General features: G+C 38.0%; 2 protein-coding genes across 15 annotated transcripts in view; one reads left to right on the top strand and one right to left on the bottom strand.

Moving 5' to 3' along the window:
- The window catches only part of fggy (FGGY carbohydrate kinase domain containing), a 346,341-nt gene extending 334,116 nt beyond the window's left edge, over positions 1–12,225 (top strand). For 2 of the 12 annotated variants that reach the window (XM_072273803.1, XM_072273805.1), the window contains exons 14-15: positions 5,696–5,757; positions 11,865–11,953. In XM_072273803.1, coding sequence (XP_072129904.1) covers positions 5,696–5,757; positions 11,865–11,873 — 71 coding nt within the window. In that variant the 3' untranslated portion in view covers positions 11,874–11,953. Of the gene's footprint in view, positions 1–2,930; positions 3,040–5,695; positions 5,761–11,864 lie in introns of those variants that run through there. The other 10 variants (XR_011888007.1, XM_072273802.1, XR_011888001.1 and 7 more) reach the window with 7 other exon arrangements.
- The window catches only part of LOC140205921 (E3 ubiquitin-protein ligase RNF170-like), a 33,919-nt gene continuing 22,504 nt past the window's right edge, over positions 5,065–16,479 (bottom strand). Inside the window, exons 6-9 of one of the 3 annotated variants that reach the window (XR_011888009.1) lie at positions 14,015–16,029; positions 10,571–10,765; positions 8,529–8,655; positions 5,065–5,699 (exon numbers count right to left, since the gene is read on the bottom strand). Coding sequence is in view for 1 of the 3 variants with exons in the window: in XM_072273809.1 (XP_072129910.1) it covers positions 15,763–16,029 (267 nt within the window). In the remaining 2 variants the exon portion in view is untranslated. Of the gene's footprint in view, positions 5,700–8,528; positions 8,656–10,570; positions 10,766–10,894; positions 16,030–16,479 lie in introns of those variants that run through there. The other 2 variants (XR_011888010.1, XM_072273809.1) reach the window with 2 other exon arrangements.

The raw sequence follows: 16,479 nt of genomic DNA, 5'->3' as shown, positions 1-16,479 counted from the left end.
ATAGATTTTTTTTCCTTTTCAAAATAACAACAGCTACTTAAGTGAAATATTGAGCTATTTAAAACTAAAGTGAAAAGAAAGGGAACTCTCAGACAATGATTGGTTTGTAATTGCGATGTTTATTATCTGTTTTTGCACAGTCTTTAACTCTTTTATCACTAAGAATCTTAGGAATTTACTTGTTGTTTTATTACAATAAACAATTAAAATCATTTGATCTATTTGATCCTAATTCATAATGAATGGGTTAAAATCTCCCTGAGGCATATTATTAAAATATGAAAAGTACACAATAGCTTGTTGTAATGGAAAGTTGATCAGGATCAAATCTTGCAGCATTTGTTTCCCAATATTTTATTTATAATTATCTGATCAAACTCCATGCAATACACCAAGAGGGAAGTCATAGACTACAGGAAGCTATTGAACAGTTTTGAAAGATGGGTGGAACAATGGCAGATATAATTCAGTTTTGAAATATGCAAGGAGATGTGCTTTGTGAGTACTAGTAATGGTCGGTCGGACATACGTACACCATGAATGGTATGATTAGGGCATATTAAAGAACAGAGGAACCTTGGTATACAGATCCAAATATCCCTGAAGGCAAAAGCACAGGTCGATAAGGAGACGAAGGCATATGAGATATATGTCTTAATTAGCCAAGACATAGAAATACGAGCAGGGAGGTTATGGTACAACTTCATAAAGCATTGCTTAGGCCTTGTACAGTCCTGGTTGCCACAATGGAAGAGGGATGTTGTTGCACTTACGAGAAGATACATCAGGATGTGACATGGAATGGTGTGTTTAACTTAGGAGGATAGAATGGGATGGGTTTGTTTGCCTTGGATTCCAGGGCAGAAGCCTGAGAGGGACCTGAAGGCCGCAGAGAAAATTACAAGGGGCAGAGTAGGTTGGAGGAATCTTCCCCCCATAGGAGTGGAAGCAAAAGCTAGAAAGCAAGTTTTGCATAAATGAAAATTTTCAGCTAGAGGGTGGTTGGGATCTGGAACACACTGCTTGAGTGAAGGAAGTAATTATCAAAGTACATACAGGACATGTTACCAAATACAAGATTGAGATTCATCCTCCTGCAGGTCTTTACAGGAAACATTAGTATCAGTGTAAAAAATACACATAAACATACAAAGACTGACAAACAACCAAGGAGCAAAAGAAGACAATCTGTGTAAATAAGATAATACTGAGTTGTAAAGGGTCCTTGAAAGTAAGTCATTAGGTCGTAGCATCAGTTCAGAGTATTGGTGAATGAAGTTATCCATACAGGTTTAGGAGCCAGATGATTGTGGGGTAACAACTATTCCTTAACTTTGTGGTGTGGGGCCTCAGGTTTCTGCATCTCCTGCCTGATGGTAACAGTAAGAAGAGGGCAGAGCCTGGATGGCGGGGGCTTTTTGCTGAAGGATGCTGCGTTCTTGTGGCAGCACTCCATGTAAATGTACTCAGTGGTGGGAAGAGCTTTGTCTGAGGTGGACTGGGCTATATCCACCACTTTCTGTAACTTTTTCTCTTGCTGAGGATTGGTGTCTCCACTCAGTCTATGATGCAACTAATTAGGGTACCCGGCACTCTGCATCTATAGAAGTCTGTCAGAGTTTTTGGTGACATTCCCAATCTACGTGAACTTCTCAGAAAGTAGAAGCACTGTCATGCCTTCTTTGCCATGACATTTATGTACTGGTTGCAAGAAAGGTCCTCTGATATGTTAACACCAAGAATAGAAGGCTATCGAAAAATCTAACAAGTTTCAAGTGGAAACTTAATAATATGCAACAATATTATAACTTTGAGATAGTTATGAGACTTGTCAGGATACACAAAAAAAAATAGTGCTCAGAAAATGTGAATAAAAATTGAGGTGCATTTGAGGCCATATTGGATGGCATTGAAAACAGAAGCTAGAATTACGATACACATTGAACATGCTTCCATTGCAGCCTGATCAAATTTGTCTGCAACCTCATTAGAATAGCTTCAGCAATCTGACAGTACTGACTGTGCGGGTTATTGCCTTGGCAGGTTTCAACAGAGTCCATTAGCACCAGCTCAGGTGAACCAGCAATAACTAAATCTTGTCTGAATCTTTTAAAGGGATGAGTTTTGGTCATAACTCGTGAAGCAAGTTATTCCACAGGTGTTAGGTTCCTGGAAGAAAGTCAAAAATGGTGAGAGTGGGTACCCAAGTTTTCCAAAATAGTTTCAGAAGTCTTTGCTAACAAGATTGAAGGGAGATGAGAACTCCTATTAAGCCAAGTATGGATGCAGGGAAAAACAGTACAGGGATGGTGTAACTGAGAAGCACATGATGAGGCAATGCTCAGCGACCTGAGTGCAGAGCTGCATGGTTTAATAATCTCACATGCATTTGTCAGTGAGCCTTCGAATGCCATCTCCCACCAATTCACACAGTATTCTGAAGAATGTAGCTCCATCACTCAACCAGCCAATGGTTTCTAAGACTGAGACCTCACTCTGATCATTAATCCAAATCCCACACCATATCGTGCAACTTGCACAATTGCCAACTAGTCACCCATACCCTGCACTTTACTCTGTTCCTCACTAGCACACTTACCTCTCTCCAGAAAGAAAACATGACGTTAACTGGTACCGATAGCATTAATTTGACTGGGAATGAGCTTGGATTTAATGGCTCTTCGTCCTGAATGATGCTGCCCATTATAGGAGGAGTTATCCTAGAATCCATGGCCAATCGCAGTTCAGGAGGCATTGAAAATGAGAATATGTTCAAGCCTGATTCTTTCTCACATCCTACAACCCTCTCATCTGACTAGTCTCTTCTGACACACGTTTCAGCAGATAGTATTAACACACACTTTTCATTTGTTTCTCTCCATCACTGTCACTCACTGTAACCTCTACTCTTGTCCCTTTTTTCTTTTTAGTTAGCCAAGCACTCACACGTGGTGAGCCAACAGCAGCTCAGCACAGGAGAGCATTGATGGTGGCACTATCATTCAATCTAGCACTTGCACCTTAGGTGTTAACTCACTGGTAAGAGTTCCGTTGTGTAGACTCTCCTGCTGTGTATGTGCAATGTAAATCGAGAGCCAGGATCAGAAGATTATCCTTGTCTCTAAGGGGTTTTGACAATGTCTCTCAAAGATGAAAGACACAGCAGAATATCACAAAATGAAAAAGTTGTGGCTTTTCCCTGATCTCAGGACTCACAATCTCAGAGCTCTGTAGTCTAGTGGCATCAAAATTTGTAAAAAGCTTAAAATTTAGGATACAGTGTTAACTTTGGCTATACCACTCATTATAGATTTCCGAAGCTGTTATGAGTTCTCAGATTTGGTACTCACTTACAACAAATTCCCCTTCAAATTAACTGCAAGAGCAGTTGATATAGTGCCTTTATGTCCCAATGTTGTCCCAATGAGTTTCACAGATGGTTGAAAATGGTATGAAGAGAGGACAGCTGCCAGTTGAATGCTATTTTTTTAATTAATGTGGAATTTATAACTGCTGGCCACATACAGTAAAGTTACTTTCATTTTTCAGGCCACTTCTCCTTTACTGCCCAAAAGGAAAAGAGAGTTGCTCATGTTTTAGTAAGCCGAGAAAATTCCAGTGAATTGGGCCATCAGTTAATCAAATCACTACTTATTTAGAACAACTCTTTAAAAACAAAAACTAATTGAGAAAATAGTCAGGGTTCCCTTCACTGCTGCTGGAGTTTTTAACTAGTTTCAGTCCCATGCACTTGAGTGGCCATTAATCACTAACTGTATTTAGAGCAAACAGTTTTTAAATAGTATCAGTTGCATGTGTTTGTGTTCAAAAAACAGTGCTTTTTGTCACTGACAGTTCGTGAGCAAGGCAATTTGGAACTCCTTTGCTCATTGTGATTTAGGCTTGGAGATCCCAGAAATGGCCAGGAGTGAAAATGAAATGATTTCACTATTTCAGCAAGTTAGGAACTATGACATGTTTGAAGGTATTGACCATCATCTTGAATGTTATAATGAAAATTAAGATTTGGAGGATGCAATCGTCAAAACCGTTATATAAAGGCAGTCTATTATCTGCACTAGGTGGCTGCGCTGATTTTGTTCATTTAGTCAATCAAAAGAACATGGCAGCATACACTGGATGAATTCCTCCATTGATTACCGTTAGGGACTACAGTTTTATAGTACTGTAGTAGTCTTGTTATTGTTTTAATTTGTTCTATATTTCATTTAAATACATAATTTGTTACTCAGTTAAACAGTAGTTTGTCTTTTTTATGTTTTTAACTATTCCCTTGAAACTTCAGCTAATTGAGACAGCTGCCAAAATGTACTGGTCCTGATGTGTCCCAATTAATCAGAATCCACTATATTCCCTTAGATTTGAAACATAATTTGGCTAGGTCTACTCAGCATGAAAGACTTATATAAGCATTGTTTACTTAAGAAGAAACCAGCAACATAGTACAGAGAATAATTTGGTTAAGTCTTAGCCTGGAATAATTATTTTTATCGGATAGTATTTCACCTGGACTTGTAGCACAAAATAATTGGACGAGAAACTTGAGAAGCACTGCCAATACTGTCACTGCCTACAAACTCTTAAATACAACATAAAGACAACTGCAAACTCAAATAATGAAAACAATGTCATCTTTCTCCACTATGCTTCCAATACCCTAAGAGCTCTAAAAGTGTGTTTCTAAACATTAATTAAAAAAGCATCTCGGAAATAATGATTAGTTTAAATTAGCAGAAAGGAAATAGACTGTATTTTAATTCAAATAACATAGGTTAATGGTGAATGGTTTTCATCCAACATTTATAATAAATTAATTTGCCAATCTATCAGACAGTATAAGATGACAAGGGATACAATAGTTACTAATGCTCATGTCAATCTTTTCATTATACTGTATTAGTTCCTTTGTCAACTGATTGATGATAGTGGTCAAGGACTTCAGGTGGTGAACAGTGACATTTAATAATAGGAAGGTTTGGAAAATTATTTCTTGTCATAAAGAAATAAAAGCGGTTCTCCAAAGAAACAAGTGACTCAGATTTATTTTACGTTTTAAACAAACATGAATGCATCTTATATGTTATGAAATATAATATAGACAATGCAAAATCAAAAAAGCTGGTATACTCAGGTCAGATAGCTTCTGTGGAGTGAGAGGCAAAGGTAATGTTTTGGTTTGGTAATTTTTTATTCTTCACTTAAAAGTAAGATCTTAGAACTTCTTTTAACAGTGAAGGTTTATAGATAGTGTTCTAGAAAAAGGTGTGTTTTTTGAGGAGTCCGAAGTGTATTAGGGCCAAGAGCACAACACTTCACACATCCCACTCTATTAATCAGATAATCCAGTGGCCTCAGCTACATTGTTTTCTTTTTTTCTCCTCTCTCCCTCTCTCTCTGTCTCACACACACACACACACACACACACACACACACACACACACACACACTCACGTTCTAGCATCTGTCAAAGTCGGAGGATAGTTGATGTTTCAGCTTGATACCCACATCACAATCCGGACCTAAAACATCAATCATCCCTTTCCCTCCTTAGATGATAGCTGACCCACTGAGTTCCTCCAGCAGTTTCTTTTTTCATTCCAGGTTCCAACATCTGCATCTCTTATATCTCCATACATAATGAGAAACCTTTTTTTTTCTCCAATGTATTCAACAGGAAGCTATGGAAAAAATGGGAAAAATTGGAAAAATAATTCTTCCAGACCTGGAGCAAAAGAGGTAATTAAGTTTTAGATCTTCATTATTTGAGTTATTTTTCATTTTACCCTTATTTGTGAATATTCCCCATCAAGAGAATAAGTAATCCCATTTGCCGATGCTTGATACATGATATCCTCTACAGGACAGTCATCAGTTTCATTACCGAGATGGCAGAACTGCTTATAAGCAGGATCAGAGCCAGGTGATAGGAAACAGGGAGGGTAACATATAAACTAATGGGAGGCATATCAAATGATCTTTTAAGGGGGAGGGATATATAGAGCAAAGGAAATATCTCTTATTGGGCAATACTAGGATTTGTGGTGATGTTGATGGAGCAACTGGCTTGACTGAGAAAATAGGAATATATAAAAGCAGTAAAATGCAAGTAAGAGCTGTAGGAAATATATAGCAGAACAAAAAGTGTCAGCGGAGAGAGAGAAAAACTGAGTAAATATTATGGATGGATAACCTACAGCAGAACTGTCCTGTTCCAATACTAATAAAAAAAAAAGCAAAAGTACCAGGATAACTGTTCTGATACTAAGAGAAATAGCATGTTACCTAGAATTGCTGATTTTATATTGAGTCCCAAAGGTTGCAACATCGCCACATGGAATTTGTAAGATTGAACTTGTATTTAGCTTCATTAGAGCAGCACAGGATGCCATGTTGGTTAGGATTCATTACAATGAATTGCTTCATCTGTGGGGATTGATTAGGTCCCTAGGTAATGTGAAGGGAGGAGGTAAAAGGGCAGGTGTGCCATGAGAAGCTGGAAATGGAAGAATGGACCAAGGAATCATGAAAGGAAAGGTCCCATCAGAATGGTGAAAGGTGAGGGAAGTGGAAAATACATCTTATGCTAGAATCTCATTGAATGACCTAGAAAGCTCAGTCTGTGCTGTAGGAAAAGGAGGTGAGAACAGAGGTGTGATTCCTCTGAGTCGCAGTTAATGGCAGTCACAGTTAAGGAAGAAGGAAAAACATCTCCGAGGTACTGGGACAATGAAATGGAGTCCTTACAGTGTGGCTGTTGGAAGTATAGTAAGAACCTCTGGACTTGTAATGAACATTTCTATCTATAGGCATCCATTAGTCTCGTGAGACCATGGATTTGCAACTTGGAAGGTTTCTAGGGCGCAGGCCTGGGCAAGGTTGTATGGAAGACCGGCAGTTGTCTATGCTGCAAGTCTCCCCTCTCCTTGCCACTGATGTTGTCCAAGGGAATGGCACTAGGGCCGATACAGCTTGGCACCGGTGTCCTCGCAGAGCAATGTGTGGTTAAGTGCCTTGCTCAAGGACACAACACGCTGCCTCAGCCAAGGCTCAAACTAGTGACCATCAGATCACTAGATGAATGGCTTAACCACCTGGCCATGTGCCAACACTCACCTATCATATGTGATAGTGTTAGAGAGATCCAGAAAGGGAGGGGAAACGTCAGAGATGGATCATGTGAAGATGAGAGCGGGTAGAGTTATGAAATTTTCAAATTTCACAGATCTCACAAAAAGGTTAGTATAGCATTGACACATGCTTTATTTTTAATCAAGTGAGAGTGAGTGGAGTTAGAGGAGAAGTTGTTCATTGTGAAAATATCAAGGCGCTGGAGCAAGGATCCAGTCGCACAGCCAGTACTGTCCACACAGAGATATTAATTGAGTAATAAATCCCGAGGTGCAAACAAAGTTGGCGTCAAAGTTCAGGCAGAGGTCAGAACATCCAGGGAAATCCAAAAACCAAAATCGGGAAATAGGCAGAGTCAGTATTCAGACAGACAGACAGAGTACAGATACAAATGCTGGAAAGGCTCAGGAAAATTCATTGGCACAATCTGGCAACAAAGAGGTGAAAACACAGAACTGAAATACACTGAGGAATAAACAGAGGGGCAGATGATGGGTGGAGCACAATGAGACACAGGTGGCAGCAATACAGGTAATAATGAGAAACAGATGAGAGACGGAGTGCTCAGTAATACAGGGGCCAGAGTAGAGCAGGAGCACATTGCAATACAAAACCACAGACTGACCGCTAGGGGGAAACACGCAAAAAGACAGAGGTACTGACAGAAAATCAGATTAGTCTAGCAAGTGCATTTATTAGGGAAGGACTGGTTGGGCACTCTGTTCAAGGAAGAAGCAGAGGCCTCTGCAAGACAAAGATCAGTTTGAAGAGATTGTACCTCCATGATAAAGGTGAGATTTGAGACCAGCAAATTGGAAGCTGTCAGAGTGGTGACTGGCATCAGTGGTGTCACTAGTGTTTGGGAAGGGACTGGACCAGAGAAGAATGGAAGGAATCAATATAGGAAGAAATAAGTTTGGTTAGAAAAGAGCAGTTGAAACAATGTGCTTGCCCAAATCGTTCTTAATTTTAATCTTAGGCAGAATGTAGAAATTGGCTGCATTGGGTTGAGAGACTGTAAAGCTGAAGGCTATTGGAGGGAATATTCTCTGAAGAAATAGGGTCTGTGAATGTCTGAGACAATGTGGCTTGATATTCAGTGATGGGGTAATGGTCCTGAGGGAGGTGTGAGGAGGTACTTCTGAGCTAAAGTTTGGTCTCTGCTAGACCGAGGTCAGTTTGTCAGATCACGAGAACATCACCCTTGTGTTGAGCCATTGACAAATACAGTACCGAAGCAGACTCTTCAGCCACTATGTCAATATCGTCATTGTGTGTGTCTGTAACTAATTCCATTTTCTAGCACTTGGTTAATCATCCGCCATTCCATGGCTTATCATGTGCTCCTCGATACACTTAAATGCTGTGACTGTACCTACCTCCACCACCCTTTCAAGTGGTGCATTCCAGATTTCAGTCACCCTCTGAGAGAAAACACTTCCTCAAGTCCTCTGTAAGTCTCCCTTCTTGTACCATAGATCTTTGCCTTCTGGTTTTGAAGACCTGCTAAAAGGCCAGATTTTCATAATGTTGTAGTTCCCAATGAGAAATTCCCTTCTCTCTTTTTCATTTAAAGGAAAAGAGCCCAGTCCATCTAGTTTCTCCTCATAACTGAAGCACACATCCTTGGCGACATGCTGATGAATTTTCAGTTCCAATGCACGATCTCCAGTGAAATCATCTATTTCCCATAATGTAGCCGCAGAACAGTACACAGTATTTTAGCTGTAGACTAAATTGCTAAATTATTTTAAATTGCTCTGGATCTCATCATCTCTTTCCTCTTGTTAGTGGTTATGATAAAGATATCAGGGACAATATTAATCCTCCAGTCTTACCAGGTTATTGACCATACGTTCTATCACTGCTATAACTTTTCAGCTATTAATCCCTTCCCTTCACACACCCTTTCTGTAACTTAAAGCTTACCAACTAACTTGTTTATTCTCTTTCCTGGTTTTGACAGAGACTTCAATCTGAAGTATTAATTTTGCTTCTCTTCCCACAGATGCTGTCTGACCTGCTGGGTGTTGCCAGCATTCTCTGTTTTTATTTCAGATTCCTAGCATCTGCTGTTTTGGATTTCTTTTACCAGAAGATCCTGTGCCGTCCTTTGCACATATTCATCCCCAGGGACAGGAAATGAAAACAGAAAACTCTCATTGGATAAAGACATGGTTAAATGACCAGAAAATAAACAATGTTACAAATAATAAGATAAATCAGACACAAAATATATACCCAAAAGAACTGTGAAATATTATATTAAAGTAGCAGTGATGAAAGTTATGATCAAAAATCTGGCAATACAGAAGAGTTAATACTGTCCCTATAATGTGTTTCCACTTGCAGAAGTCCCAACTATATGATCTATCCTGTACAGCTTCCAGTACTAATAGCATGTTGATAATAAATATACATCAACAATACATATTATTGCTTGCTTCCTGGCATATGATCCATAGTTGTCTATTTTCAAGACCAATTAATGGTTCAGGCAAATAAAGGTTTGATGGTGGAAACTAACATTATTAATAATACTTTAACAATACAAAACCTCAGGAATGTATTACCAAGTGGAATACTAAGAGCAGTGCTTCAAATTATGGAAAAGGACTGGGTATCAAGCAAAGCTTTGTAAAACTTGCTAAGTTTTATGAGGTAATTTGTAGAGGTGCTCTAGGACACACAAGAATGAAGAGGTCATCCTCTGTTTCTGTTTCTGCATGTAATTACATGGTAAGCTTTTGAAAAGGGTTATTGTCATTAAAATCTTTTAGGATGCCCTGCTATGAACATTGCAGTTCAACATTACTCAAGACATCCAAACAATATAATACGTCCATTTTTCTAAACCAGAAACAATTAATGAATGTCAATTGTTATCAAATTTGCTGTCCTGAAGAATTTTTATACTGATTTGGTTTGGATGGTTGCACATATGAAGGTCTTTGTCAATTTGTTTTTTACATTAGCTTTGAAAATCCCATTTCTTTTACTGTGAGGATCTTTCTGAGTTCTTATCTTCTGTAACGTTACCCTCACATATTATTTCCACAATTACTTAAGCTTCATCTCGCACACCGGGATACTACAAAGAGCTGGTGTGAACTCAGTCAACCATATGCTCTCCCTCTGTGCCATTATGGCTCTGTAACAAAAATGCTATTACTGCATTTTTCTATCTGGATGTAGCCAATTGCTGTCGTTGCCATTTCTATGAAGAGCCCGCAAATCAAACAAGAGCTGGCAACTTGCTGCAGTGAGAAACAGAAAAATAATTTTTCTTCAAGTGTCAATTTAGCCATGACATGGATCAGCCAAATCACATTCAGGAGGAAGTTGCCATATGTGATGAAGTTACACATATGCAAGTTATTTCTTACCTGTCTTCTTAAAATGGTTATTTAATCATTTTTACCTTGACTTCATCCACGCTCCTCCTTTGTTTGGAAAATCCTTTGATCTTTGTTTGCAGCACAATATGATTAGGTTTCTGATATCAAGGATCTGTAGACCTTTTTCTTCTCCTTTGGAAGTAAGCAAGCTTCCCAGTAGAAAGCAAAGCTGGTCTTTCTGCCACAATAACATCTTACGTAGTGAAACAGGTTTTCATCTGATCAATCACATAAAACCAAAGGAATTTCAGCTCTGTTTCAAATTTAATCTTTACAGTCTATCAAGTATAAAACACAACACTTCTAAGTCCTTTGAAGTGAGATTATCAAACATATTTAATTGCACTCCAGACATATACACAATTTACAATGGGAAACAGATGTCCTCGGTACAGTGCTGAACATCCTGGCAGATGATAAAACTCCACATACTGGTATCATTTTTACAAACATGGAAACCACACAGATCTTTTTTACATAATGGTATAACATAGTTTATTAAATCAGGGAAACAAACCCATTTAATCTCTCAAGCAATTTCTGCTAGCAATTTAAAGTTCATTACACTGCTCCTAAAGTTTCTCAGTTTCCAACTATCATATAAATTGCACAATCAATAACTGCAATAAATAAAAAAGTGGTTTTAGACCTTTGATCCAATATTATAATTCATTTGATGATTGGATATCATTTGAGTTTTGTTGGTAAATTGAACCTCTTTATTAGACTTCAACCTAATATGAACCCCTTTATTAGATTGCAGTTGAAATTCATTTCCTGCCCACTGGCTATTTACTCTTCACAAAATGACTTTCATGTATCCTTCATGCCTTTTATAGATAATAGGTGCATTTACAGTTTTGGTTTTGTGTTCTTTATGTTGGTTTCACAATAAAAATTGCAAATAGCCTGAAGCATTTGAGTAAAAGTTACACAGCCACTGAACACCACAAAAAAAAATGCTGGGACAATGCAGTTTTTCAACCACCATTGAAACACAACACAGGAAACATCTGGGGCCCAAACTTTTGCAGGCACGCATGTTGTGCATCATTCCCATGTGTCTGCTCATCTATGCTGCACAGAGGAAATCTCAAGGGAAATGGGTTTTAGCCTAAGGACCAATAAAGTTTGTCTGGTATTGTTGTTTGCCTGCTATAAATATGCCCAATCATCAAATAGAGAAACACATTTCTCTAATGAAATATTTAAATCACATAGGCAATTTTCTAAATGAAACAATCAGACCAAAACAACCAGAATCACTTTAAGGATGCTATTTTTTATTATTAATATAGTTTTACTACATTTTTGTAGGTATTATGACAACAAATATAAAGTCTTCCTGAAGCTTGTTGATCACCAGAGGGAATACAGAACTATTATGCAAAACGTCTGATTGCCACAGCATTCTAGAGAAAATGGCCAGAGTTCGTTCAAAATCCTTTACACTTTCCAAGTGAAATTACTATTACTAGATCACTGCCTTTATTCTTTATGTGAAAGATTGTACTGCATAAAATGTAAACTGAAATTCTGGACGATTCAGTTGGAAAAATGTATATTGGATGCGTCCAATAAAAAATAATTTAATGTAAAAACTGTTAAAATGTGCAAGCAATTTCATTTTTGTAATAACATTAAACTATCTTGTAAATCAGAGGTTCACACCAGGGAGATTCACACAGATGTCAAGTTGTTCTCTGAATTGAGGTTCCAGCCGCATATGCATTGAAATTGCAGTGGCAAGTTTATTTTTCACTAATGCCATCATTGTAAATGTACACAAAAACGTGTTAAATTATTGATTGTCATTGATCTATTATTTGGAAGAAAGGACTTTACAAATTTATAATAAACCAATGCTGAAGGTCATGTGGGAAAATACAACACCTGCTTTTAACACTACCTCCGTATTAGGAGCAGGCTTGGTTTGGTGGGGTCCAGGGGGTATTCAAAATAATGGATAGGACACCTCATACTGCTCTCCCAACACATTTGTGCCAGCAATCAATATAATTGTAATGTTTCCTGCAATTTTTTTGGCCATCTGCACGCAGCCTCTTCATTACATATTTGTCAGGTTGTTAAGACCCGACACTATCCAATCTGCAGCTTACAACAGCTGTACTAATGCCTGATCACCCCCACCTTCCTCTCCCCCAGTGACTAAAACCAGGGGAGGCCCAGGTAAGCTATTATTTTTATTTCTGTAAAGTTGTCTTGCTGGCTGAGAAGAATATCTCTGCGGTCATGGATCCGTGATTTTCTGCTTTGCTCCTGTCCTTAATCACACTGAGAGAAATTAAAGTGTGTTGTCTGAGTTTAAAAGGCAGGAATTTCACGAGCCTGCTGTTGTGCTTCTCTATGCACCAGGCACATGCTTGCATACTTAAGGCTCGATTTCAGATTGAGACTAAAGCTGTTCATCTAATTCATAATTTCAGAGTGAAAACACAAACATAAAATTTGGAAACATAGTCACTGGACCTCAGACAGTAGATTATGATCAGGTTCTAGGGGTCAGCATTGGCCTATGCTGACCACCAAAAGGCCGCTTTCCTTGTTGTCCCTCTCTATGACTACTATTGTTTAATACTTCAATGTGGAAGAGAGCATAAATCCCTGATTAGACGAACTGAAGGTAGTGGAAACCAAGGGTAATTTCTTCTTCTCCAGTTTCCCCTGGGATCAATAAAGTATGACTATGACTATGTTTGCCTGCCCTTTCCTAGTACAGTGCTCCCATTGCAGGTGCTTTGAACTTGGTAGGTATACTCAAATTACATTAAGTGCCATTGGCAAAGGAAGTTGTTTCTGATGGTGAAGTATTTCAGGATGGACTATCGCTTGGTTAACTTCTTGCTGAAGAAATCCATAACTCTAAACTCTGCACTGGTTTCGTTCCTGCACAGCTGTTAGTTCATCATAGTCCTTGAACGTGCTTCGCAATTGCTTGTACTGTCTCAATAGCAGTAATGGAAAGGCAGAATTGAAGCAGAAAGCAACTTTATCAAATGAGATAAAGTTGTTTATCAAACCATGTATGAGAGAAATGAAATTGAGAGTCAGCAAAGGAACCTTGGTAAAGTAATCTAAACCTGCACTCTGAGAGACATTTAATTCACATCAGAAATTACCATATCAATAATAATGGTGGCATTCACAACTATAGTCACTGAAGTATTGTATAACAATGAATATATTACTGACATCAATACAAAGACAATTATTATTCGAAGCTTAGTGAGTAATAGTCAAAATGGTGTCAGGAAGTCTAGAAGAAATTTTCATCTAAAAATAATATATTTGCTTCCTGATAAAACAATAAAACTTATGTTTACTTGGATCTGAATACCTTTAGGGCTTAAAATCAGTTTCACAGATATTTGATGAAACAATGGTGAATCTCAAAGACATTAATTGCAGATACAAGTATGAATGTGTTTCTTAATTTCCTCCCTTACCCTTGTTTCTGTTAAGACAGCCAAATGCCTCTTTAGTACTCCAATAGCTGTACGGTGGACATCACTGGTACACTACTGTAATCATGGGTGCTAGCTATTATTGTAACTAAATGCATATCAGAATTTTGGATGAGCTCATGGCAAAATTCAAGCCACAAACAGTGCCCCATTGTAGTCAATTTACACAGGTTTCCTGAAACATGTTCAAGTTCAGCTGGCCTGCCTGAAAGCGGGAACAGTGGCATGAGAACAGCCAAATGAGTCATGAAGTAAGCAACTGGAACAATTTTGTAGGTTTGCCTTTTTAAAATGGGATAGAATTAGAATTTGGGTGAGAACCATGAAGTGTGCATCATAGCTAATATCAATATCATTTAGTCTGCATCTTCCTGATTGGTTTGATTCCTCTACTTGATATTAATGGCTTTGCAGGATCGGTGATAGTTTCTGATAGGAGCTGAAAATCCAGCTAGTTTCCCTCTGTCAGCAGGGCCACGATAGATGAGAAATGCAGCCAGCAGCTGACTTGGGACATAATCACCAAAAGATTTAGACAGCAAGAGCCTCATTTATACATTCACCAGCCAGCTATCTTGCTGGGGATGCAGTCTCCTAGGAGTGTACTGGGTCACAGTGGACACATGGGGATATCTTCTTCTTTTTAGCACCCTGATTTATAAAGGACAATGTTGCATGAGTCGGATGATAGAGGTCACAAATAAATACCTTATTGTCTTCTGTGTTATCCTTTGCCTCTTCATTCATGTCTTTCCTAGCTTTTATCACATTAAAGTTTCCCCAGTAATCGCCAGGCTCACTTCCTGAATTTACAGCTCTCTTCTACGCCATTAACTGCCTGTTCAAGTAACTCCAAACCTTTTAGGTACCTTTACTTACCTTGATATTTTCTGACTTCATTGTGACTCATTTGCTTGGAGCATCCTGACAGCATGGCTTCATTTTCCTGTTTTAAGCTTTCCAATAGGACCAGTTTGAAAGTGAGCTTAGCACTCATATAGAATATAGAACCATAGAGCGCAGGAATGGCCTCTTCAGCCCAGTGCCAATCTAAACTAATTCCATTTGCCTGCACTTGTATATATCCCATTATTACTTGCCCATGTATCAGTCTACATGCTTCTTAAACATTGCTATTGCATCTGTTTCTCCCACCTACCCTGGCAGCATGTTCTCTCTGTAAAAGAACTTGCCTCATTAATCTCCTTAAAATTTTTCCCCTTTCACCTGACTTCCAGTATTTGACATTTCTACTTTGGGAAAAAGACTCTGACTATCTACCCTATGTATATCTCTCATAATTTTACATATTTCTATCAGTTCTTCCCTCAGCTTCCGATGCTCCAGAGAAACCAACCCAGGTTTGCCTTCTTGGACCAAATACACTCTTACCAATTTCAAAATAATACTCATTTTTGTTTTGTTTTCAAACAGATGTTATTAAATAAAGATAATTATGGGATTAAAGCATTTTCATTTTGGACCTTCAAGGATTTTAAAAGTGTATTTTATACCTATTAGTCAAATGCATAAATAGTTTCAGATTTATTAACATAAAAACAGTTTAGAGAGTCTGGTTATATTTTTTTACAAACAAGGATATTAAATACTAAGCAATAGTAACATTAAAAATCTGTGTACAGTTATCAATTCAAATTACTAAAGCATATTTACAGTTTTCCTTGAACATTTGTTAGAAATGGTTACAGACACTGAGTTGTGGCATTTTTTCAAGTGGCTTCCTCTAGCCCCATCTGCTGGCAAATATTAATCATGCAGAAAAGCAACAGGATTACAACTGTCAAATCATCAAAAGTCCTCAAGATTCCACTGAACGCTTCAGGTATAATATCAAGAGGAGAAGTAAGGTGGATGATGGCTCCAAAGAAGCAAATCGCAATCCTTAGACGGAAGATCCACACTAATCCAGTCATTGTCAAGAGCCCTCTGAAGGCCATCTGGAGCAACAGTGGCATGTCAAAGACATAATCTGCAAACTGATCAAAAGCATTAGATGTTATGGGGAACAAGAATGACATGACAATATGCAATCAATAAATTACAATTAGGAGAATTTAATGGTGAATAAGAAAATGTAGCAATAATAAATAAATATTTTTCTCTCTCCTTGCAGAGGAAAACAAAAAAAAAGATAAAACCAAAGAGTCTAGTGAGAATAATAGAAATTGATGTTAATGAACAGAATGTACTAAAGAAATTCAAAAAATTGTAAGTTATTAACACCTGATTATATGCATCCCAACATTTAAAAGGCGAATTCTAGAAAGCTCAAAGATTCGAAATTCTATAGGTTCTAGAATGTTTCCATAATAAAAAGTGTTGCTGCAAAACCTGGAGGTCTGCAGAGTTGATCTCTTTTCTTAAGGATTTACTCTAAGAAATTATGCACTCTTTGTTCACTAAACATCTCAATTTCACTTATTATG

Source organism: Mobula birostris, chromosome 12 (genome assembly GCF_030028105.1).
Source record: "Mobula birostris isolate sMobBir1 chromosome 12, sMobBir1.hap1, whole genome shotgun sequence".
Classification (NCBI taxonomy): domain Eukaryota; kingdom Metazoa; phylum Chordata; class Chondrichthyes; order Myliobatiformes; family Myliobatidae; genus Mobula; species Mobula birostris.
This window is presented reverse-complemented; position numbering and strand designations above follow the sequence as displayed.